The 24,407-nt window shown below is 43.4% G+C and overlaps 1 protein-coding gene across 2 annotated transcripts in view; it reads right to left on the reverse strand.

Moving 5' to 3' along the window:
- The window catches only part of GRK3 (G protein-coupled receptor kinase 3), a 1,268,751-nt gene that overhangs the window by 565,688 nt on the left and 678,656 nt on the right, over window positions 1-24,407 (reverse strand). For both annotated transcript variants that reach the window (XM_078667331.1, XM_078667330.1), the window contains exon 3: window positions 12,136-12,209. In XM_078667331.1, the coding sequence (XP_078523457.1) occupies window positions 12,136-12,209 (74 nt within the window). The remainder of the gene's footprint in view (window positions 1-12,135; window positions 12,210-24,407) is intronic.

The following is a 24,407-nucleotide window of genomic DNA, read 5'->3' on the forward strand; positions in this document are numbered from 1 at the left end:
CTCAGTGGGGGGTTGGCCACTCTGCTTGGCCTGCCACCAGGCACTGTGGCCAAACCCCCAGCAAGCTATCAACCTCACATTGTGCACAGCTTTTGGCATGCTCAGTATAGGGTTGGCCTTCGGGCCCCAGGGAACATATACCCTGTAGCCAAAACGTATATATTAATGGGAGGAGAGAGTGCAACCTCCCTCCTGTCCTGACCTTTAGTTGGCCCTGTGAACCCCATTATCTGGGACTAGTTCCAATAAAAAGGGGAGAGGCTGTGAGGCCCCCTCCCCAAGCCTTCTTGGGCCCCCGGGACCCCATCTACCAGAGCCAAAATATAAGGGGAAGGAGGAATACAGCTCACCTCCCCAAGCCATAAAAGGTCCCAAGGACCACATCCCCTGGGGCCAAATGGAATTAAACCGGGGAAAAGGGTGTGTACCCACCTCCCCATGCCTTCTTGGGCCCAGGGGCCTCACCCCCAGGGTCAAATCAATAAAAAAGGGGAAGGGCCATGTTGTGTCCCCTCCTGAGGATTCATAGGTCCTGGGGGCCCCATTCCCCGCAATGAGATGTGGGTGCCAAGGTGCTCACTCTGGGCATTCACACAGCTCATGTTGGGGACTCTCATCATTTCTCCCACTCGGAGGAGGCAACTATTTATGCTTGCTCTTTCCGAGTGGGAGCAATATGTGTTCTATTTCCCCACCCGTATCGGGACAGGCAGGGAAACAGAATATAAGTCTGCTCGACTTACATGCTTGCTCCAATTTAACAGGAGTTTTAAAAATGCTCCCGCCAGACTGGAGCAAACAAATGTTTCCCTGCCCATGCTAGTGCAGGTAGGGAAACTACTGAGTCTCTGGGATGGGATACCAGGGACATAGTTGGTGAGCCAGCGCCATGGGTTTGGGTTCCCGCGGCCTATAAAGGCTCAGAGAGGGGGGACCGTGCTGCCTCCCTCCCTCTAAAATAACAAAATGGCCCCAGGGATGGGGTCCTTTGGGCCATTCAAGGCTCAGGGAGGGTGGTCGCACTTCCTCCTCCCCTTAATGAATATATAAAATGGGCTTGGGAGGGGGTTCCTACCCAGGCCCACCTCCCAATATATTTAAAAAATAATTATTTTGTTTTTGTCATGATCCTGCATGATTCGCACAGGATCATTTCAAATACCTCTAAATTGTTTTCTCTTTTGGCCCCAGGGGAAGGGTGGGTCTAGGGGCGCAGGGTAGCCCTACCCTGCCCCTTTAAATTATTATTATATACTAAGCCCCCCGAGTCCTGTAATGGCTGCCAACATTTTTCTCATGTTGTTGGCAGCCAGTCAGGGCGCTCGCTCCCACAGGAGTCTGATTCCCGTGGAAGCGAGATGGACCTAGGGAATAAAAAGCCCCCTGGGCAAATCAGAATACTGAAGTGTTACATGAGGGCAATTGGAGAGGTCTTGTCTTTGTGGTGATTGCTTCAACATGCTGTAAAGAAATGTATGTACTGGAATTACAGTACTTCCTACATACAGCAATTTGCATGGACAGTGTAGTACATTTATTGCCTTATCGGTTTTACAATTAAATAGACCCTTGTATTTCTTTTTCTGCTTTAGTAGGGATGACTTATATTGCTTCATATTAATCCCGAACTGGCAGGTCTTGCCAGTTCGAGATCAATATGAAGCAATATGAGTCACCTCTGCTAAAGCAGGAAAAGAAAATCAACCACAAAGACCAGACCTATCCAGTTGGCTGCCATTTTGAAGAGAAATATAAAAGTAACTAAAGCGTTGGAATATTTCGTGATTGACACTACACCAAGAAGCATTAGAGGGCAGACAAGGAGAGAAGTCTACAAGTAATCTAGCTACATTAACGAATTTAACACAAAGACACCATGGGGATTCAGTTGTGAAGAAGATCCCTAAGCGCACTTGTAGAAAGCCATCTACCTCCTCTTTTCTAATTTAGCTCTTAAGAGGTATCTGAGAGTTTGCTTACTGTTTCTTAACAAACTCATAGCTCTTGGTTAGGACTATTTATCTTATTGGTGTTGTATGATAGGAAAGGAGTCAACAAAAGTAATTTGCCCACTTGGGCTTAATGTGTAACTCCTAGTGAAGTAGCAATTTCTAGAGGTCAGTTTAAGGGGGTTTTGGTACACATTTCACTGGTAAAGCCTCACAGTAGTAGAACATAATTGATAATTCTGTATGTTGCACCAATGCACACTTTAATACAAGCACTGGGCCTAATCACAATTTATAAACTGACTGATATCTTCCAGAATAGACAATGCTTTAATTTTATCTTCATTCTAATTATTTATTTTTTACATGCATTTAAACCTTGAATAGGGTCTCACCATTATTATGAATGTATTTATACATGTTGTGCAAGATGCTGTTTTACAGATGCACTAGGGTATGTGCACCCGAATGAATGATCAAATCTGTTGTCTCTTGCTATGTGAGAGAAAGTAATGTGCATTTTAAATGATGTAACTAAACATGGTGCCTCTGTTTGTGAGCAAGGCTGCACAGCCACAAAAATGAATCAGCGGAAGCACAACAGCACTTTAAAATAAAGCAACATTCCCTTGTCATCGGCGGTCTATTGCAAAGTACGCAAGAAAGATAGAATTTACACATAATTTCTTTATAATCGGCGACATGTGACGCACTCGTGACTTGACCTGACTTTTGCCTTTGTTGCTGGCTCTGGCAACAGGCAGTGTGACATCAGAACTCGACTGTAATAGCTTATAATAGTCGAGTTCTGACATCTTTCCTTAATGTTTGGCACCTAGGTGCATCACAAATTGCCGAAATTAGAGACTGATGTTTAGACTGGGATTTCAGAATCCCATGTAAAATAAATCTATGTATCCGTGTATTGTGTTGGCTAAATTACCCCCTGGCATACATTAGGTATTTAAGGTCCCATTTAAAGCATGAAAAGGATGGGTTGCAGCAGAGATCTCTTAGGAGTGAGTTCCAGATCCTAGGAGCATTTCCAGAGAATAGCGAGTTTGTGAGGATTTCTTTTTAAGTTTGGGAAGAATTAGAAGAAGTGAGTTGGAGCTTCTCAGAGCCCAGGCTCTTACTGCTTCGGAAAGTTTGGATCCAAGATAGTTTGGGTTGTGAGTGTGAAGGGCTTTGTGTGTAATGCAAGCAGTTTTGTAAATACATAGTCCTTCGATGGGCAGCCAATGGAGGTTTTTGTGGGCTTGTGAGATGTGCTCAAATCATTTAAAGCCTGTTAGTAGCCAGGCAGCTGTGTTGAATACTGTTGTAAGGGGGGTATGGTGGGATTTCGGAGTTCCTGTGAGGATGGCATTGCCATAATCCAATTTTGAGAGGACTAGATACTGCACTACCATCTTAAAATTATCAGGCAGTATAAAAGGTTTGATTTTCTTGAGATACGAAAGAGTGTAGAGCGCTACTTTGGCAGAATTGCTGATAAGATCCTTGTTGGACTTGGCCCTTTTTGCAGGGTCGTCCCTAAACTTTTTGCCTTTCTCCTAACCTTTTTGCTGACATGGTGTTGGTGGTTTTAGGACTCTGGGCACTTAAGCACTGTTGTTCAGTGTATGTGCTCTCTGGGTTAAATATGGTAAGATTGGTCTACACCTGTTTGGCTTATTTAATTTACCTGTCAGTCCGTTGTAAAGTGGTATCCCATATACCCAGGGCTGGTAAATTAAATGCTACTAATGGGCTTGCACCGCTGATTGCACCACCCACCAAAGTAGCCTTTCAAACCTATCTAAGGCCTCTGCCATTGCAGGGCCCGTGTGCGCAGTGTTACTGCCACTGTGACGTGGCACCTAAAGTGTGTGCCATGTCCATGACCCCCATTCACTGCATATAAGGCACCCCTAAGGTAGGCCCTAGCTAGCCCTATGGGCAGGGTGCATTGTAGGTAAAAGAGAGGACATGTACCTTAAGCGTGTGACATGTGCTGGTAGTGACAAACAGCCATTTTGGTTTCCCACTACTGATACGTTTTTGAGTGGTAATTCCTGATATGAGAGGCGCAGCATGATCAAGTTTGGTATGTTTGGAACAGTGATAATAAATCCTATGCAATGGTGTGCGCAGATTTATTATAACTATTTTAGAAATGCCACTTTTAGAAGTTAGCATTTCTGTGTGTTTTGTGTCTGCCTGCTTGATGGGAATTGCATGTCTGGCTTTTGAGTGACAGGGGCTGGTGAGGGGTGTGTGGCTCCAGGAGGGGCAGGGTGAGTCAGCGCTAGACTGAATGGGGCGTCTGCATTTTTTTCGAGTGGTGGGACGAGAAGCCCATGGTCCCTGAATAGGATTGTGCCTGCCCTAGTGAATGCTGGCTCCACCCCCTGTGGTGTGTCTGATGGCTGAGCCCCCATCTCCCAAAGAAGGGTGTGAGCACTGTAAACAGAGTGCTCCAGAACCAGTTCTCGCTGGTCCTCCCAAACCCCTGTGCCAGCACAGACAAAGGACGAATATGTGTATAAATGTAGGGGCTGTGACCCCATAAAAATGTGCTGTTCCTGACTTGCTGGGGCTTGCTGCTGCTGGGGCCCAGGAGGAACCACCATGGCGGCTTGCCTCCCTGCTGGAGGGCCCTGTGTGCTGGCCACCCCAGGCCCAGCTATGCCTCTTGGACTCTTTCAGGACTTAAGCACCTCAAGAGCGCTTTATTTTCTCTCACAGGAGAGGGGGGGGAGTACCTGGTCTGCGCATCGCTGTGCTGCACATCATGGAGAGGGAATCCCTGGCGTAGGAATTCCTCCTTCACTGCTGCTGATTGGAGCTGGAGCCCACCCCAAGTTTTTGCATCTTTAGAGCGGGTGCCCACCCCACATTATGCTTTGATCGGAGCGGGAGCCCAACCCGCATTTTCTTACATCTTTGGAGTGGGTGCCCACCCCGCTTTATGCTTTGCGCTTTTTAATTACAGTGAGAGCCCACCCCGCATTGGTGAATTTACAGGCGGGAGCCTACCCAGCACTTAGTAGCCGGAGAAAAGAGCCGCCGGGATCGCCGTCGAGGAATTACTGGCCCGGAAGCCAGGCAAGGAGCGCCTGACTCGGGCATGACCAGGAAGTCACCGGAAGTCCCGCCGCCGGTGCGCAGATCGGGGCATTCTGCCCCTGCTATATGGAGCCTTTGATCGCCTTAGGTGCTGAGAGAGGAGGGAGCCAAGAGAGGACGGAGCCGCTTAGAGGTAAAAGTCCTTGCAGCTCCCGTGCGGTGACGTTCGAGACCCGGTGCAGGGAGAAATCGGGCCTCCGGAAGCCAGGCGAAGCCTGGCTGTGGGCAGAGCTCCCCATGAGGAAAGGGGAGGAGACCTGCGTGTGGCCGAAGGCGCCGTTGGAAGAAGTTGCAGCGCCCGAATCAACCCAGCACCGCAGGATGGGGTCGGAGTCCCGCCAGCAGCCGCCTACATGGGGACCGTTGTTGGATGCGGACGGCAGCGCCTTCTTTTGCTCAGCCCCCTGAAGGAGTGGTGAGTGGGGCTGAGCCTTTTTTTCCCAGTTATATCTGACCCTCGGCCGTGGTGGTGACAGGCCCCACAGTTCTGGCTTGTGCAGCTACACCAAGGATCGCGGGCAGCTACCAAGTTATCTGGTGCAGAGGGAGATTATGTCTAGGGGACCCCGGATTGGGAAGCGCCACAACCTCCCTATAACTCCAAAAGGGAGGGAGTGGAGGCTCCTGGAAGTAGGGAATTACTGCCCCACAGGACGAAGAGGTGTGCCCCGAGGTAATTAGGTTCTGGGAAGTCCAGTGGGGGGGTGTCGGTGCACATTGTCGGTGTCCTCCTCCCATGGTCATACCCCTTTTGGCACAGTGGTGGCAGTCCTGCCAGGGCAGTTGGTAGAGTCCCAGTGGAGGTCTCAGGGTACAGGAGTGCCATTATTGAGCCTTATCCCCACAGGTGCAACGTTGGGGCAATTTTTCTCAGTGTCCCAGAGGGGCCTAAGGGACACAGTTGTGCCAGGCCTCCCTTCCACAGCTGCCCCCCATGACAGTGGGCAGCTGCGACGTTTGGGGGCATTTTTGTTAATGAGGAGGGGGATGAGTTACACTTCCCCAGGCCCAGTGCAGTGTGCATTTTGTGTTTGCTGCTGAAGCAGCCAGAGGGCCTTTTGAGAGATACCCCTAGAGCCCTGACTTTCTGGACAATGGGTATTTGAGCCCCAGTATAAGGCCAGTTGTCCTGGGGTCATTTTAGGATGTTGTTAGGGCGCAAGGCCCTTGCCAGTGCGACATGGTGCGCTGCTGCTTTTATGCCTAAGATATGTCCTGCCTAATGTGATGCCTCATGTGATTCATGCCCCATGATTATTGCGTAATGTGTTTATGCTGATGGGGTTTGGGCCTAATATGTGTGATTTAGGCATAATATGGTTTAGGCCTAATGTGATGCATAATGTGTTTTAATGCATGTGATACCTAATGTGTAATGTATTTATGCTTAGGATGTTATGCATAATGTTTTTATGCTGGTGTGGCCTAGTGCGTAATGTGTTTATGCTAGTGAGGCTTGGGACTAATGTGATTTATTGCCTAATGTCATGCTATGATATTTTAGGATGGTGTTTAATGGTAATGTGATAATACTTAGGTCATTATTTTACCAGTAGTTACTGGTTTTGGTTTATATTTACTTACCTGGTCTAATGGTTCTGACCATGGCCCGATTGGCATGGTGCTGTATATAATCCCCTGTGAATATTGCCAGTGCCGCTTGGCACAGTGTCAATGTGTGATTATGTTTCTAATGTGTTTATGATAATACAAAGGCTATTTTTAATATAACCTTGAGTGAAGTTCCTTTTGTGGTGTGCCTAGTGTGTTGCTGCTGTGTGAGTGTGTTGTGCAAACACTTTACACATTGCCTCTGAGATAAGCCTGACTGCTTGTGCTAAGCTACCAAAGGGGTGAGCAGGGGTTATCGTCAGTGTATAAATCCCTTGCCCTGACTAGAGTAGTGGTTTCTGCCTTGCTTAGGCGCAAGCCCTAGCCAACCAGAAATCCCATTTCTAACAATCCTTCAATGACACGTTTTTGTCCAGGGTGATGCCCAAGGACTTTACAGAGTTGGATAGTGTATGGGAAAAGTTTAGGGCGTCCAGGTTTGTGAGCCAAACTTGTATTGGTAGAGGGTTGTTTTTCGAGGAGAAAATTAGTAATTCAGTTTTGTTGGGGGTTCAACTTTAAGTGGTTTTTGTTGAGCAAAGTCTGTATCTTGATTAGTATTTTGTTCAGATGTATGATGTCACTCTGTGATTTCATATTGTAGCAAAGTTGTGTGTTATTGGCATATAAGTGATATTTGACCCCTGCTTGGTTCAGGATAACAGTAACAAGCTCCATGAAGAGATTGAAAATGATGGGGAGAGAATTGAGCCTTGGGGTACACCATGAGGAACTGGTGTTGGTTTTGAGAAACAGTTGTTGATTTTTATTTGTTGTGAGTGATGTTGCAGGTATAATATGAACCAACTAAGGACTGTGCCATTGATACCACTGCAGTTCTAGGGTGTCTCTATTATTGCTGGGCAATTTACAGTTTCAAAAGCTGCTGATATGTCAAGTAGGATTAGGAGGAATGCCTCACCTTCATCCAGGGATCTGTGAATATCATGTGAGATATTGAGCAAAGCAGTTACTGCGCTACAGCCTTTCCTGAATCCTGACTGGAAGTTGTCCTGTAGGTCAAATTCCTCTATATGTTGGTTGAGTTGTAGAAGGATGCATTTCTCCATTGTTTAGGCTAGGAACGGGAGGTTGGTGATAGGTCTGAGGTTACTGAGGTCATTAGGGTCAGCCTCTGTTTTTTTGCGTATGGGTGTGATTTGGCCTAGTTAGAGGGAGGTCGGTACATGCCCTGAGAAGAGGGATGTGTTGATGATTTTTGTCCAAAATGGGGCGATGATATTGTTGAGGTTTTGTATTATTGTGGATGGGAGGAGATCAAAGGTGTGGGCTTTGAGTTTACAATTATATTGAAGACTTCACTTTCTGTCATGAATTTGAAGTCAGACTAATTAGCATAATTTTTCAGTTGACAAAGATCATAGTTGACATTAGTTTTTCTTGGGACCATTCGGTCATTAGTTAAATCTGGAGTGGGGAAATCATGGGGGGAAGTGCGTCAGTGGGGTGGGTGGGAAAGGAAGACGGATTTTTGATTTGGATGATGGATTGTTCAATCTTTGCTTCTTTATCAATGAAGAAGTTGGCAATTTTTTCACAGCTTTCATAGGAGGCTGTTATTACGTGAGGGGAGACAAGGGTAGTTTGTCGTTTGATGATGTTGAAGAGCTCCAAGCTCTATTCTTAGAGCGGTCAAGTTGGTTGCAAAAGAAGGGGGCTTTTTCTCTAAAGATGTGTTTCTTATATGAAAGCCCTGCAGATCTTAGGAGTGAGAGGTGCACTGTAGAGGGGTACTGTCTCCATATCCTTTCTGCTTGTCCTAATTGTCTCCTCTCGTTGTTCAGATTGGAGTTGAACAAGGATTTTGCTTGTATTTTTCTAGATTGTTTGAGATTGAGAGGTGCTACTTGATAAAGGGCATCAATCATCGTTGTATTGTAGTGGGCGGTGAGGTACTAAGTGGTAAGAAGATAATACTGTAGTTTGGCCCGCACCCTGGATTCCAATTCAATTCATGGGATTTGTTTGATATTCCTAGCCCAGTGCGTAGGTTTTTTGGAACGGTCTGTGTGAGCTCTGAGGTTGGTCTTGGTATTAAATAGTATGAGACGGTGGTCAGACCAGTCAATAGGCGAGATGGATCGAAGTACGAGCTGATCTTTTTTGCTGATTATAGAATGTGGATTGGAGCCGAGACAATGGGTTGGTTAATTGCAAAGTTATTTGAGGTCATTTATTTCAAGAAGGTTAGTAAGGAGGCAGACAGTGGTGTCTTCTGAGTTACTCCATTGAATATTGAAGTAGCCCAAGAAAACGTCATTCAAGTCCGTTAGGGAGAACCATGTTACTAGGTCAGTTAGTTCCTCTGAGAAGAGGGTGTGATTAGAGCAGTTGTGAAGTTTGATAGGAAAGGGGCCTTTGGTTGCAAGTTCAACTCTAAGGTATTCGAAAGTTGAGTATTTTGAGGTTGTTAAGGTAGCAAGATAGATTCCTTCTTCGTGTATGATTGCCAGACCGCCACCTAATCTCTTTAATCTGTCCTGTCGAATGATGGTATAGCCAGGAGGAATGAGCAGGTCCAGAATGGGTGTTGAGTGTTACAATAAGGAATGCAATATCTATTTCATTATCTAGTATACTTCTGCAATATATGTGGCGTGTTTAACTGCTGATCTGGAGTTTTGAAGCATGCATGTTAGCAGGCTAGAACTGTTGTTTGAGGTCTGTAGTATCTGAATAGTGGTGTATTGAGCTGGCGGTCTAGGCGAGGTGAACGTTCTAGAGATTCAATTTTTGCCCATGATTACTGGGATAGTGGACAGAGGAGTGTGGACCGTATTCTGGGTCATAGTGATATAAGATTCTAAGAGAGCTTCAGCTTCCGAATCAGATACATGGATGAAAGCTCGGTGGGGTATGTGGGATGCATGACTCAAGGGAATAGTGGTCCAATAGGGATGTTGGCTGATAGTTGAAGAACCTATAAGTGGAGACAACTTCTCCCTACCAGGGGTGTGGTAGTCGGTTCACTTGGCGTGGATCAGAAGGTCTTTTTACATGTGAGAAGTCTATAGCCAGTGAATACAATGTTTGTTCTATTTTATTTAGAAGCTGGAAAAAGTCTGGCAGTGAAATTTCTATCTCTAAAAGATGGCACATCAGGTCTCATGGTGAAGGAGGGTGAGTGAGCTTAAATATAGGGATGGCCTGTGTCATTAAGGTTGGAGAGGCGGACATTTTGTGTGAGCTGAGAAGGGTCAACATTAGTAGAGAGGGGTGAGTCCATGGAGAGTAGTCTGGAGTTGGAGCTGGTGTCACCGGATTCTGGTTGTATGTCAGTGAGTTTTGTTACAGTTATTTCATTGGTTAGGGTGGGTGCCATTGAAGTAAATCTAGTGAAAGTGTGTGTCAAAGGGGGGGCAGCACAGTTGCTTTGTGTGTCAGAGGGTTTTAACAAAGGTGCGTAACAAGTCAGTGGAGTCAACAGGGCACAAAGGTTCACGTTTGGCGGTAGGCGGTAGAAGGGATAGGGGAGAGTGGGAAACAAGGCTAGAATGTAATGAGAAGAGATGGGAAGTGCCGGTCAAAGATGGTGAGGTTATGGTGTGTAGCTTGTTCAAGTATTTTTCCTGTCCTAAAAATAGAAATGGAGAATTCCCCTCTAAAGGTTAGGGAGGGGAATGTGGTGAGTTTAAGTCTGTAGTGGATTTTGATAGATTTGGTAACTTTTAGGTATAGAGAGAAGATGTTTCTCCACTTTGCAGGGTGTTTAAAGTAGAAGACAAAGTCATATTTCTTGTTGCCATTGCTCATGCTGTAGTAGGTATCAGCTATTAGTTTTTCCAGACGTTATTTGTGTAGGCTGTGTTTGAACTTCATTTTTGCACTATTAGAGAGATTTTTAGGATATTGGATGCTCCATGAGTTGGCACCATGTCTCTCAGGTGCAGTGTTGAGGGATTTGGGGCGGAACATAGTTAGAGAAAATTAAAAGTCTGGTCGTCCAGCCAAACTAGTAGAGGTAAGGATGTGCTGATGGTTGCGGGCTGATCAGGGTGCCCTGAGGGAGTTGCCTCACAGTGCGTAATAAATGTAATAAGTACCAGGCATTTGCACGTAGAAATTAGCAGTATTTCTGTATTTACCCCAGAAAGAAAGTGCCCTATCCTGAAGGTGAGAATGAGACAAGAGAACAAGGAGGCCTTCAGAATGGGGAAAAACAGAGGACAGAAGGGTGGGAGTGAATGGGATGATAGAGTGAGGAAACGTAAAGAAGGTGGGAGCGAAAAGGAAGGTGGGGAGAGGGAAAGGGAAGGTAAGGAGAGGGAAAGGGAGGAATGCAGGAGAGGACTAGAAAAACAAATGGTGATGAGTGGTCCGAAAGTGAGTTCACAGATAGGACGGTTAGCTGACATGAGTAGGACTACTCCTTGATGTCCCTTCAAAGAGCCATGGGACAATGGAATCGTTCACAAAGACCCTAGACTAGATGGACAGGCTATCAACGCAATGGAAACTCTTAAAACACATTAGAGCTAGTGTCTGAAGGGGGTTGTCCCAGAGCCGACTGTCTCTCTGTACTTCTGCATACATAAACTTTTTTTAAAGTATTACTAACAGGAGATCTGCGAGACAGCTTACGCTTGCTGCAGCGAGACCCAAAAAGAACCCTCAATTAACTCAGAAACAATCACTGTAACAGGTATTGCCGAAAAGGAGGGAAAATCAAGTGTAAGGTTCTTTACTACACTTAAATGTGAATGGGAAGTGAACAGCCTTTCCCGTTGCTAGTTGACAATTCTTTACAGTGAACAGGAGGAAACACAGGATTTTCTGCTGGATCTGAAGCCATGTCAGGAAGGAAGGCTCAGATGTGACAGTTGATTGACCAATGAATTATAGGCAAGACAGTGTGATGTCGTATATTTGGGAAGAATTGACCATAGATATACCTTGTTTTCAGTTCTTAAGGATTTTGTTAGATAGCTCTTGCATTGCTGGTTGTGATACTTCGTCGAGATGTAATTATCATGCATTCCTACTACTACTACCATGTACAATAGTACTCAGCTTATAGGCCTGTGAGTAAAGGGATGAGCCCTCTACAAACGAGTGATCTAAAGGTCACACACAGACGGCACCAGCGAAGGCTTACCTCAGAGGCAAGTGGGCAGCGCCAGTTTTTCCTTTTACTTTATACCTGAGTGCCCGGGAGAATGGCGTGGACTATTTTCAATGACCATGACCCGGAAGTAGTTAAGCCGGGGGAGAGCTGTTCATAAACCAGCAATTTTTGCAGATACCTTTCTTGCGTCAGGCAGAAACTCTACCTTGCTTGATAGTGAGGGTTTTGATAATCTCAATATTAATAAACAGTGAATTCACCGGCAAACAATGATTACAGTATGGATGTGAAGTAACAACTTCCATGTGAAAAATACGATTAATAGTGATCATGCTATAGAGTCTGTGCATTGATTTGATATACTTTTCACCAACTCACCTCTTCATAAAACTTTAGCTGAGGTACTCCTTCCTCTATTTCAGTAATGCAGTATTCTTTAAAAATTAGAAATCCTGAAAAAATATTTAAAACAGATATGTTAGTGAAGTGGGCATGTGACATGATGTATTACAATAATACTAGTTGGACCCACATGTTTAAACACACTTTTATTGCCTAAGAGGCAGGTTTACAGACACAACTTAATAGCACTGAGATTACAGATGTGACAGACTATTCTTCAAACTGTAAAGAGGCAAGCAGAGTATTTCAATGTGTCCAGGAGGCTCTTGCTGGCTCTCTATTGTGTGCCACAGCACTGTCTTGGGCCAAATTAAATAGGTGCAGGTACACCGAAGTGAAAGTTACGTGCACAAAGAAAACATATACAATTTAACTTCCATAAAAAGTGATTTTTATTTTTAAAGAAAGGTAACGTGAACTTACATAAATATAGTAAGATTTCCCAACATGGTACGTTTAAAGTTTAGGATAAGAAATAAATAGTACCGGGGAGGGTTGCCTTGCAAAATTCTAGTAAAACCTTAGGTTTGTGGGTATCCACAAGTCAACGTTGACACGGGAAAGCCACATACAAAGTGCATAAGGTCTAGTACCTGTATTTTCAGTATGGGAAAGAGTAGGAGACATCCACAAACTTCATGGAGGTGTATTGTTAGACTTGGCACCATTAGCGTGAGTCTCCCTTCCAGTTTTTTGCTGTTGCCTCCTCTGTTTTTGCTGGTTTCGATGCTTTGCCCCATATGCCACTGCTGTTCAGTGCCAAAGTGCAAGTGCTCCCCGACACATCCACTCCCCTGATTGTAAGGAACGGCGTATCACCTTCCCTGCGACTCTTTCCGTTTGCTTTGCGTAACTCATTTAAGGTACTTTGAGAGTAAAGTGTTGCATTTTCCATCTACATTTACATAAGCTATTTCTACCATTTTGAAAGTTGTATTCTTGATATTGTACTGTGAATTTTTTGTTGTTTGGTCTTGTGTTAAGTCTAGATATAGATTACTTATTTTTCTAAACTAGTGTGGTGTCCATTTGTAGTGTTTTCACTGTGTTACTGTATGGGTTCACAAATGCTTTACACACAAACCTCTGAGATAAGCCTGCCTGCTTATGCCAAGCTAAGTGGGGGAGCAGGGGTTATTTTAGGAGTGTATCCTCCTTTCCTGGACTAGAAGCAAGGGTCCCTATTTGCACAAAGGTGCAAACCATTGCCAACTAGAGAACCCCATTTTTAACATGTATGCTGAGCACTTAATACAGAGGGAAAATATTTTTTCCGCAGAAGAAAAACAAGAAAAAAGTAGAATGTGCAAAGTGAATATCCACCTGCTTATTCATACACAAAAACTGACCTGGGGAGCACGCTTTCTCGTTCATACTGGCGGCTCCTCAGCTAAGGCAGAGGTTGCATCGCCTCAATGCCAGGAAGCAGCGAAAGAAAGGAGAAAAAAATAAAACGATAATAACATAATGTTATCCTTTTATTTTGTCCTGCTACGGCGGCGTGTGTGAAGGGGGAGCGGGGCTCCAGAGCGGGGGTGGGAGGGGGGGAGTGGTAGAACACTCCTGTGCACAATGACTGTTACTAGTCATGCACACTTCCCTGTTCTCCATGCAGGCTGCATTACAGCCTGCATGGAGAACATGCCCAACCCTCCGGCCCCTAGCTGAGCGCCGTGTCACGGCACTCAGACCATGCAGCGTTGTGATTGGCTGCGGGAAGCGTGGGATCCCTGAAGCTTCCTGCTTCTCACAAGAAGCCAGGAAGAGGATGGCATGGGACACAGGAGAGGGGGCAGCTGCTGGCCAGCCGGCCAGATGGGAAGTGATTATTTTTTATTAACCAGATTTGCCACCCCTGCCCCTTCACACCCACCTGCCCCACTGCTGCTTCTAGTCAGCAGCCACGACTGCTTGTACATCTCCCCCAAAGCGTGCAACAACCTCCACACATCACCTCAGTGCCTTCTCCTCGCTTTTTGAGTTCCACAAGAAGTTGAAGCCCTGGCTCTTCGAATACGCCCCAGAGATACAGCCACCTGCCGACCTGCCAAGCACCTGGATACCCTCATGAATGATTATTGCACTCTACAAGTAGACATAATATTCATACAGCTGCTAACCAAGCAGAAATTCCGAAGGATTAAATATTGGTCTGAAGGTCTACTCCCTGAAATATAGGATTATTGTAGATTGCCAAGACTTCTGCTACCATATTATTGGACATCTATTCCAAGAAATCCAAGATTTCTGACTTTTAAACGAAGGGGTTCATGAATCGGGCTGGTGCCTACTAAAGAAGAACTATGTGTTGTAGTAAGGGTTCTCAAGAAAAAGAGAAGCAGGCAAATCCAAACTGTAGTGAAGAAGTGTTTATTGGAGCATCCACCTTCTTGAAGATCAGCAGAGCAACTGCTCACAACTGATCTTTCAAGATGTAACATAACAAACAACATTTCAAAGATATACAGACCAAGCAGAGAACATTGTGCAGAACACATTCTACATACAGTATACAAATAAATAAATAAATAAAACGAATTTTATTGCGCACGCTGCATCGCATTTGGCGCTGCAGTGCACGCAATGAAATTCGTTTTATTTATTTATTTGTATACTTACCTCCGTTAGGCCATAATCCGGAGTTTACTACCTCCCACACTGCCCCTCCTCCACCCTGTGCCACCGCCCGGCAGCACTCCCTCCAGGAGCCGATACTGCTGAATCTGTAAAATAAAAGTAACAGCAGACAGGCAGCCATGATATGCAAACCCACCTAGCAATAGATTTGTGAGGAAAGTGATCCCGCCATTACGCTGGAATCGCTTTCATCATAAATGACCTCGCAGAGTGGCGGTAACCTAAAAGTATGATGTAGGGTAGCTGTAGGACCCCAGCATGCTCCGGGACAACTTCTACTTGTTTTATTACTTATTATTGTTCTTGTCCTTCGCAAAGCCATTGTGCATAGAACAAGTTCAGCAAAAAGGAACCTTATTGAAAAAAACTCTAAATACATTCTACAGCCATTGTCCATCATGGAATTATGATGCAAACATGCAAGGAGCACGAATTATCAAATACGTTTTGCATTTGGCTTGATTGGGCTCTATTAGCATGAAAAAGATCTCTATATATGGAGAAAAATCTTTGCACAGGCGTAGGACAACTAGGGAAATTCACAGCCTTTGCAAAATTCGAAAAGTAGTACTATCTTAAAACTTCATGTTCTGATATAAAATTAGCAAACCACTAGTAGGTACGAGTAACTTCTAAAAGCTCTTAATATCTACAACAGGTGAAACTGAGGTAAAATTATAAAGAAGGTTTTCAACACGAACATGAAGGAGTGGCTGCTGCAAAGGAAGACATGCTTAGAAAATGATGTCCTTAGGTGGATTTTTTAGGGCTGACCTTGAGACCCCACCGTCTTTAAGACCCTTCTGCTTTCTATAGCATGACCCCTTTTCATACAGGCAGGCGCCAACTCAGTTCCGAATCACTGTAGCATCCCCAGTACCTATATACCCACTACTGTCTGCATAAGAGGCTGGGAGAGACTCCGGTATAGTAATGGCCAAACCTATCTTAATTAGGGGCGTAGGTTGGTCAGTATGAGTAGGGGTCTTTGCGGTTGAGGGGGGAGCTTCAGCTTCCCCAACAATCACGCTGGGACATCTTGCTAAAACATATTATATGAGAAGCTGGACATGAGGGGGCTTAAGGGAAAATGGAAAGAGAGAGGAGTGTGGATTGTCAGGGGTGATTAAAACACATATTTTTCTCCAAAATAATCAAAAATTGTTAAAACTTTCAATACATAGACGAGGGGTAGTTTGTGTGTTTTTGTCAGTGTGGGCAGGTAAAAATCCCAGGTGAAATCTTACAGACACTTCACATTACCCGACTGAAAGCACTGGTACCCAACTATTTATTAGAGAATACATTTTTAGGGGGTAGTAACACGCCAACCACCCCTCCTGAAGCCACGCCCCTGATCTTAAACCAGTCAGGGACATGAGTGGTATGAGCAGCTGAGAAATTGAGTGAAATGTTGGTGGGACATTTCACTTGTTTTCCTCAAATCAATATATTTTTTGTTTTAATGAACTCTTCTACTGCAGTCTAGACACTGCATAGCTAACCACACAACTCCTGCCTGCCAGTGGTAAATGAGCAACAGGAAAATTAAGAGAAAAATAGAGACCAAGTGAACCGGCAAGATTGTGTTTCCTAGCAAACCGTCCTGACAGTCCTGCCCATGACCCTTGCTGACATTTCTGTGTATAATCCTGGGTACTTTTGCAAATGTTCAGAAATCTAGACTTTTATGCAAATAATGGTCATGCATCATTTATTCCTATATTTCCACATTGTTTTTATGATTCGTGTTTCCAAATTGCATCTTGGGAAATTAATTTGTATGGATGGGGGACAAGAAGGTGAATTGAACGAGCACCGTTCTTGAAGACATAAACTGATTGCCATGAATTAAGCAGTACTTTGCACGAGTTACAAAAACATCATTCGAAAAATTTGCCTCTGACAACTTGAAAGTAGAGAAAAAAGTTAGCAGTGACGAAACCACAAACCCAAATATGTGTAATGACTGTAGTTCAGGCAACATTTTGGAATTGAAGGTATAAATATAGATCTAGGTTTTCATTGTAAAGCAACGCTGGGAACATGTCAGAAACGGCACGTACTTGATTTCCTAAAACGCAGCCAAGAGTGTAATCCAAATGCTTAAGAACTATAAAGTCAGTGAATGGCCACATTTATAGAACTCATTTCAGAGGAAGGAAATATGTATAATAATATGGGAACATCATATTTAAAAACACCAATAACTACTACGAATGCTTGAGAATGATGGTTATTACAATTTGCAGGCATCTTTCAGATGCTAGAAAAAAGATGAACATGGAAACAGCACAATTTTAATCTAGAAACAAGTGTTGAACAGAAGGAGTTGCACTTTGACACGAATGACTATGTGTGAAGATGCTAAACATCACACATAATCATTATGAGGATTGAGATGTCGAACACTGAATAATCTGCAGCATGGAGTCTGTTTTATTACAATGTTAATGCAGCTCAGCAGAAGTAAAATACATTCTGAAAAAGAAGATTACATGACTAATTCTTGAAATGACCATAGTACCATGTTGCCTTGGATTTAAAATGAAATATATATTTTTTGTATTTCCTGGCAGACTACACTCAACATTAAAACTCGATGTGTTCACTGCAACCTGCTGGAGTGCAAATATAGAAAGGCTGCTGTGTTTTGGTTATTTTTTACTCATTAGTATGTTGTCCCTACGTTAACCTGGATGAGGAGAGTTTTCTCTTTTAAGTGTTGAATGTGCTAAACCACTCGGCTCTGTGCCCTTCCCTCACATTTATTGTGCTGCTTTTCTGTTTCCTCTTCTGTGATGAGATTGGAAACAATATATGATTGAGCTAGGCTGTCTGAAAACATTTAACTCCAATACAGAGTGATTTCCCTTTTGGCCAGTAGGTGTCAGCAAAGGGATTGGAGAGTTGACAGCCTGGCATTAATCACCCGTCAACCTAGTTCGCATCCAACATCAGTGTTGTCTCAGTCAGAGGTTAGAAACAACCTTTTAAAACATAACACCGTTTAACAGTGTCTATGTAATACTGGTTTACAGTGTTTAAAGTAACATCAAAGTACAGAAAAAATCATAAGGTACTCCCTATACTTCCGATAAAGCTGTGCATTACTGGCAGACATACAACAGACTCCCAATGATTTTTACGATTTAAACTTGTATTTTCTCTCAAGATAAAAAATATATATAAAAAAATAACTGTATGCTTTGGCCAATCTGCCGTCGTAGATCATTAGAATTTGTACAAAAGCTACATATTGGATGCGAGTTACAGTTCAATGAATGCTATATACGTTTTAAAGACGTCACTTTAAATATTAAGACTTTGCCTTTTATTTCACCTCAATTCATCCCTGTAATAAGTTGCAGAGCAGAGCAACTGAGAAAAACTGGCCATTGTCCCCCGCATATATTCCCCATAGTCTCTCGCCCAACCATTTGATTCACAACCTACCTCTCTGGCTCATTGCCACTCAAGGCATCAAAGGAGAATCCATTGCCTGGGGAGGGGAGATACAGTAAAATGCTACTTCCGGGGAGGTAACAATGCTGCATCGGCCTTGGGTGCATTTCTGCGACTCAAGAGTCTGTAGCAGTGGGCACCAAAGATTCATCCTAAAGGCAGATGGCGCTGAGAACCATCACGATTTAAATACAGACAAAACGCCCTGCTGTATAGAACGATGCCATCAAACCACCCAGGAAACTGCGCCTTAAGATTACACAGAAGAGAAGTCAATTATATTCATTTTAGAACGTTCAAAACGCGTTTCAGATTCCAGGCGAGGTCCCTGCAAAAATGATGTTTATTTAGTGAGGCCTCAGGCTTGCAGGTACTGTGATAAGTACTCAAATGTTAGAATTACAAGCAGGGGGAATACCATTAGGGTGAATGGCTTTATTGCCCTTTATTACGGGGGTTGTGTGGGGTGTTGTGCTCGCTGCAAAGGCGAAGCATAATGTCGACTACAAATCATAACATATGTCTTAATGGCATTACAGACACTGATAAAGAACCCCACGTAAGAGCTACCTGTGTTGCTTTGAACGCCTGCTAGCAAGATGGGCGAGTGAGTTGAACGCTCGCTGCTGATACATGTGATTGTATGAAGGTGATGGCTTCAAATCCTGACCGGGGGACTCATCCTTCTGAGGTCGGTACGTTGACCACCATGAAACTGGGTACTTTTAAGACCTATTATTTATAGCGCTTATACACTGCAGAAGTGTGTCATGAAGCAGCACACACAAAATAAGGCACTAATATTCCCGAACCTCTCCGTTAAAGTACGGTCAATTCATTTACCAAATGTACCGGACTGGGGCAGGGAGGAGGGAGAGTATTTGTTGTGATGGCTGCACTGACACCTAAAAAGGGAAGACATCTTACTAGGACACTGACGTGTTTCACATATTTATTTGAAACAATCATGAGAGGAGGTAGGCCAGGATCGAACCTGCGTCCTTGGGAGCGAGTCTCTGCGAGTACTCTACGTAAACCAGCCTCCTTCCTATTGTGGACACCTGTCTCTGCCTCCTGGAGACAGGCGATTCCTGTCTTCTTCTTCTGGTGGACCTTTCGGCCGCCTTCAGTACAGTCAAGCAGTACAGACATAGGCCACGTCCAAAGAACACTCTATTTCATCAAGCCATGTCTTTATTTCCCCCAAAGCTGGAAGATTGGTGGTTTATTTTATCCTCCTCATCAAACCACACAACATGGAGCCTTAAGCTTTTGATACCAGCAACCAGTAAAGGTTTATAATTATCGGTTAACCTAGGTAGACTACTAGACATTCTCAGGAACCTATAATTATTGTGCATGCCACACTTTTCTTATATAATTACAGCACTATACCACAGTTATTTACAATGGAAAAGCACGATTTTTGTTCAATGTAATGGTACATCCATGGGATTCGCGGGGAAACCATCCTACACGAATATTTTCATGTCTAAGTTTGAATCGAATCATATTTTGCAGAGTACATATCGGACAGAAGGATTGGTACTATTTAAAAGATACATCGACGATATATTCATCATTTGGAAAGGGGAGAAGTATGCACTACAAAACAACATTACACGTTTGAACATGAGCCATGAACGTATTAAATTCACCTATCAAATAGAGAAATCGCAAATAGCGTTCTCGGATGTTTTAATATCGGTTGACAATAATACCATAAAAACCAATGTGTATCTCAAAGCGACAGATTGTAACAACTGCTTGCATTTTAAAAGCTTCCACCAAGAATCCCTAAAAAGAAATTTGCTTCTGTCACAGTTCATGAGGTTAAAATGCATCACTTCTAAGCCTGAAGATGTATCAGCAACAATCAATAATCAGGCCATGAGATACATGAGGAGAGGATATCCGAGGAAGATCATTGAGGAATCCATTGAGAAAGTGGGAAATTTGAACAGAGAAACTTTACTCACAACTAAACCACCCAATGAAAAGACACCAACCGTTTGTGTGTTGAAATACTCTACGCAAGCCAATAAAATTAAAAGCATAATTAGGAAACAGTGTGCATTATTTCAAAAGGAACCAGATCTGAAACTGTTGTTTGATGAGAAAATAACATTCGCTTTTCAAAGGTCAAAGAATCTTAAGGAATATTTATCCTATAACAAAAACTAAAAAAAGAAAGAGCAACAGGTGTTCAGAGGCATGCAGAGATGTGAAAATTGCATTCATTGCAATAACGTAATACTAGGGAATTAAATCACACACCCCACAAAAGGCACTAAGATATCATTGTTACATTCTAGTACATGTGGCACTAAGAACGTGATATACGCCATCAAATGCCCATGTGGCAAAATATATGTAGGGCAGATGGAAAGAAAGGTGAAGATCAGAATGACGGAACATAAAAGCGATATCAGAATGAAAAACATGAAGTCAACAGTAGTCACACATTGGCATGAGGCTGGTCATCAAATTGCTCAAGTTAGATTTACGATCATGGAAGCTATTAAACAACACTGTGATATGAACCCCCATAAACAATTACTGACAGCTGATTTTTTGGGGATCAGGAAATTAAATTCCATTCAGCCGCATGGAATGAACAACCGTGTCGAATTAGCATGCTTTCTATAAACTGAGATTACGATGTAATGATTTATGATTATGTTCTTTTTTGCTTTATTGTAGCCTGCATTTCACATGGATGTGTAATATAGGATTATTATTTTTGTTGATAACATCACCTAATTATGGGAACATATGTACTGATCGTGGATACATCAAAGGTATGTTCAGGATAACAATGGGTTAACGTGCACACTGAGTATTGTAGAATTCTCTGAGCACGAAATAGGCAGGAAGCCACAAGCACGGGGCAGCGCGCTAAGATTAGAGAAACCACCACCAACATAATGATGTCAATAGGATAGAGTTTGTAACCGCACTATATCACGTGCAGAGAGAGTGTGTGTATTTGAGAAATGAATGGATAGTAACATCACGTGAGAGAGGCGAATGCCGTTATCTCGCAAGAAGTAAAAGAGTGAGGAAGTACAATGATTGGCGGATGCTAGGCTTTTGAAATGGTGAACACAGAAGAAACATTTTGCCAGGCTTTACCAGCGCTGACAGTCACATTTTGAAAGTAAGTGAGGTGAGGATAGTTAAGGGAAAGTGGGGTTGGTTGTCGTCACGTCCCAGTAGGTACGATAGGGAAGCACACTCTGATGACAGGATTGAACTGCTAAGTCATAGCTGTTAAAGTTGCTCATGAGAGAATATCTGTAACATCAAATATATGCAATACTCATGTTTTATAGATGAGTTTGTTTGCCTGATCATGGTGATGAACCTTATGGTGCTAACGTAGTAATGCTGTTCTTGATGAAGGTTGTTACTCATCTGAGTCTGATCTGGCTTTTCTTGTAGACCCCTGAAGAAGGGTCGATGTGCGACCCGAAATGCATAGGGTTTTGTAAAAAGCATTTCGTCCTGCTAAAAATGATAAAATTATGAACTAATGAATTACAATTTAATAGATAAATGAATAAATTCACTGAGTAATTTAAAATGTACAAGTATTTGAATTTTTGTTTGAGAATAATGGAATCGATTTAAGAAACATATCGTTTCATCAAAAGGTGCACCCATCTAAGGGACTGGTTCGCCCGACCCACATAGTATTGTACACTTTTCTTATATGTCACTCCTGCATGAGATCACAATCTAGCGGTTCTCTGCGTATGCAAGTGCAATCCTGCAACAATGCACTCTACTAGAAATTCACACTTACATTAGTAACATCATATTCAGAAAACAAACCATCAGCATCTACCATTGCATACAATACTGTAGGTTAAACACAGACTACGAAGCAGTCAATTTATTCTGTCAATCAATACATCTGACTCTACCATAAACGAGCAAAGGCAATATAATATCCGAGAAACCTCTTCACCAATTTTACACATCTCACAAGGGAGGTTATCCTCTCTGGTATTTCCGTTCAAACATATTGTCTTTTTTGTTTCTGCAAATGACAGCTAACTGACAAACACGAAAAATCTCTAATGCTGAAACCAGGAAACTACTCAGGGGATGTGTAGAGGTCATCCCGTAAACTGAGCAGGCAAATAAAGGAACATATATTCTAAGGCATAAATTGCTTAGATGTCTTGTTGGATGTCAATGCTACCAACATAACAGGGAAAAAAATATATTTTGCTGCAAAATCGTCTCCCAGCAACAAAAACAGCCCTCACTGGTACAAAACCAGCCCCCCCCCCAGGGCTTTAAGTGGAAAACAAAACTGGGGGTGCTATAAAAGGGGTGGGGCAAACCTCAAAGGGGTGTGGCCTATCTAAGTAGAGGCGTGGTCTAAATAGAGATACCTAGTGTAGCAGTACCCCCTGCTCTGACAAGCCATCAGCTCTAGGACTCCTCAGAGTGTCTTTAGATTTGAAATTCCCCACTCAGGCTTGCTCTCTCCCGTCCTAAGAAAACATGCCTCTGTCAGAGACCCACCCAACCCCTTCTTTTTTAAAAAACGTCACCAAAGCAGTGCTTTTATCCCAATCCAACCCAGCTGACCTGCAGTAAACTGCGTGGTGGAAAGGTTTACTTTTAGGAAGCAGTCACTTTACCTCAAAGAAAAAGCTAAAGGGTAACACGTCCTCTTTCATCGTATATAGTGCTTTAGAAGTTGTCATTTGCTCAAAATAAACCCTACATACTCTTGCGTGACACTATCCTATTTTAAAAAAAAATCTCAACTGATTTTTTGGTTTGGTGCTCAGACCAGACTACTTCTGCAGTGCTCCGCACCGTCCTACCTGGTTACGTCTATCATAAAGGTCCAGTTCACATAACGTTTTTAAAAAGGTATCTTATCACACAGCTGCACCTAAGTACTGCACAGGTCTTTAAAAGATCATTTGCATGTTAATGATTCTTTGTCGTTTTCTTACCCCTTCTTAGAGCCCCTGCATCTCCACACTTCCTACTACTGGAATAATGAGCCACCCCCCAAAATTTTTCCTTAGCCCCTCCCGAAATTTGGCTCTAGTTGCGCCTCTGATCGAGCTGGTGTGGGGATGCCAGGGGTACTGGGAGCACCTTAGCTTGATTTGCTTAAGTATGTGTGTAACAATAGTCCAAGAAAAAAAAAAGAAAACGGACTACCTCTGCGAGGCTCAAAAATTGAGCCCGATAGAGACCCGTTTCGAGGCCCCCTGAAAATAATTGCCGGTGTTCAGACCCGGACAGACCTGGCCCACTTAAAGCCTTGGGCCCCCCCACCCTTCCGGTCCCCCAGGCATTCGCCTAGTGCCCGCTACGGCCAGTCCGGCCTCGGACCTAATGATAAACACTTTAATCTCAATAGCATTCCAACTTTAAACCACATGTACTAATATGACTTTTAAAATGGTTCTCTTTCTCCCCCTGTTTAGTTTATTTTTCACTTGTGTTATTTAATTCAAAAGTTTGGAAAGGTGCTGGTTTCCCAGCAACACGGAGAATGGGTACATCTGCAGAGTGGATGATATAAATTACCTTGTCATGGTTAAACAATCATAAACCACACAACTAAACAAATCACAAAACGCCTTGAAAAACTACTTAGTAATTGGAAAACTCCACAATGACTGACTTCTCTGACAGCCTCTTGCTGCCCGAGAAGACATTACCTTCTATTGGCATGCTGAATCAATCTTTGCGCCAACTATCAACCTAAAATCTCTAGACATTTTCAGAACATTGAAAGCATGATATGCTGCGAGTTGTGTTCAGGTGTTTTTGCTGCAGCTCAGTTGGTGAGGCAACAGAAGAGGGCAAATTCTCTTTTCTAAGTAGAACAAGGATTGGCATAGTCGATAGGTCTCGCTTTTGGGACCCTATAAGTATTTAGTTATGCAGCACAATATCATTTGTGCAACAACATCAACTGTTGCATGGCTTAACATTTATAAGGTCCCAAAGGTGAGATGTATTGGCTATGCCAAAGTTTGTTTACATAGTGTTTTTTGGGAGGCATAGTGCGCACAATACAAAACGTTAAATATGGGAAATCCCCCAACCAGGTGGTATGATAGAGGTTAGGAAACTGTAGTTTTAAATGCACACTAGTGTTT

This window comes from Lissotriton helveticus, chromosome 11 (genome assembly GCF_964261635.1).
Source record: "Lissotriton helveticus chromosome 11, aLisHel1.1, whole genome shotgun sequence".
Taxonomy (NCBI): domain Eukaryota; kingdom Metazoa; phylum Chordata; class Amphibia; order Caudata; family Salamandridae; genus Lissotriton; species Lissotriton helveticus.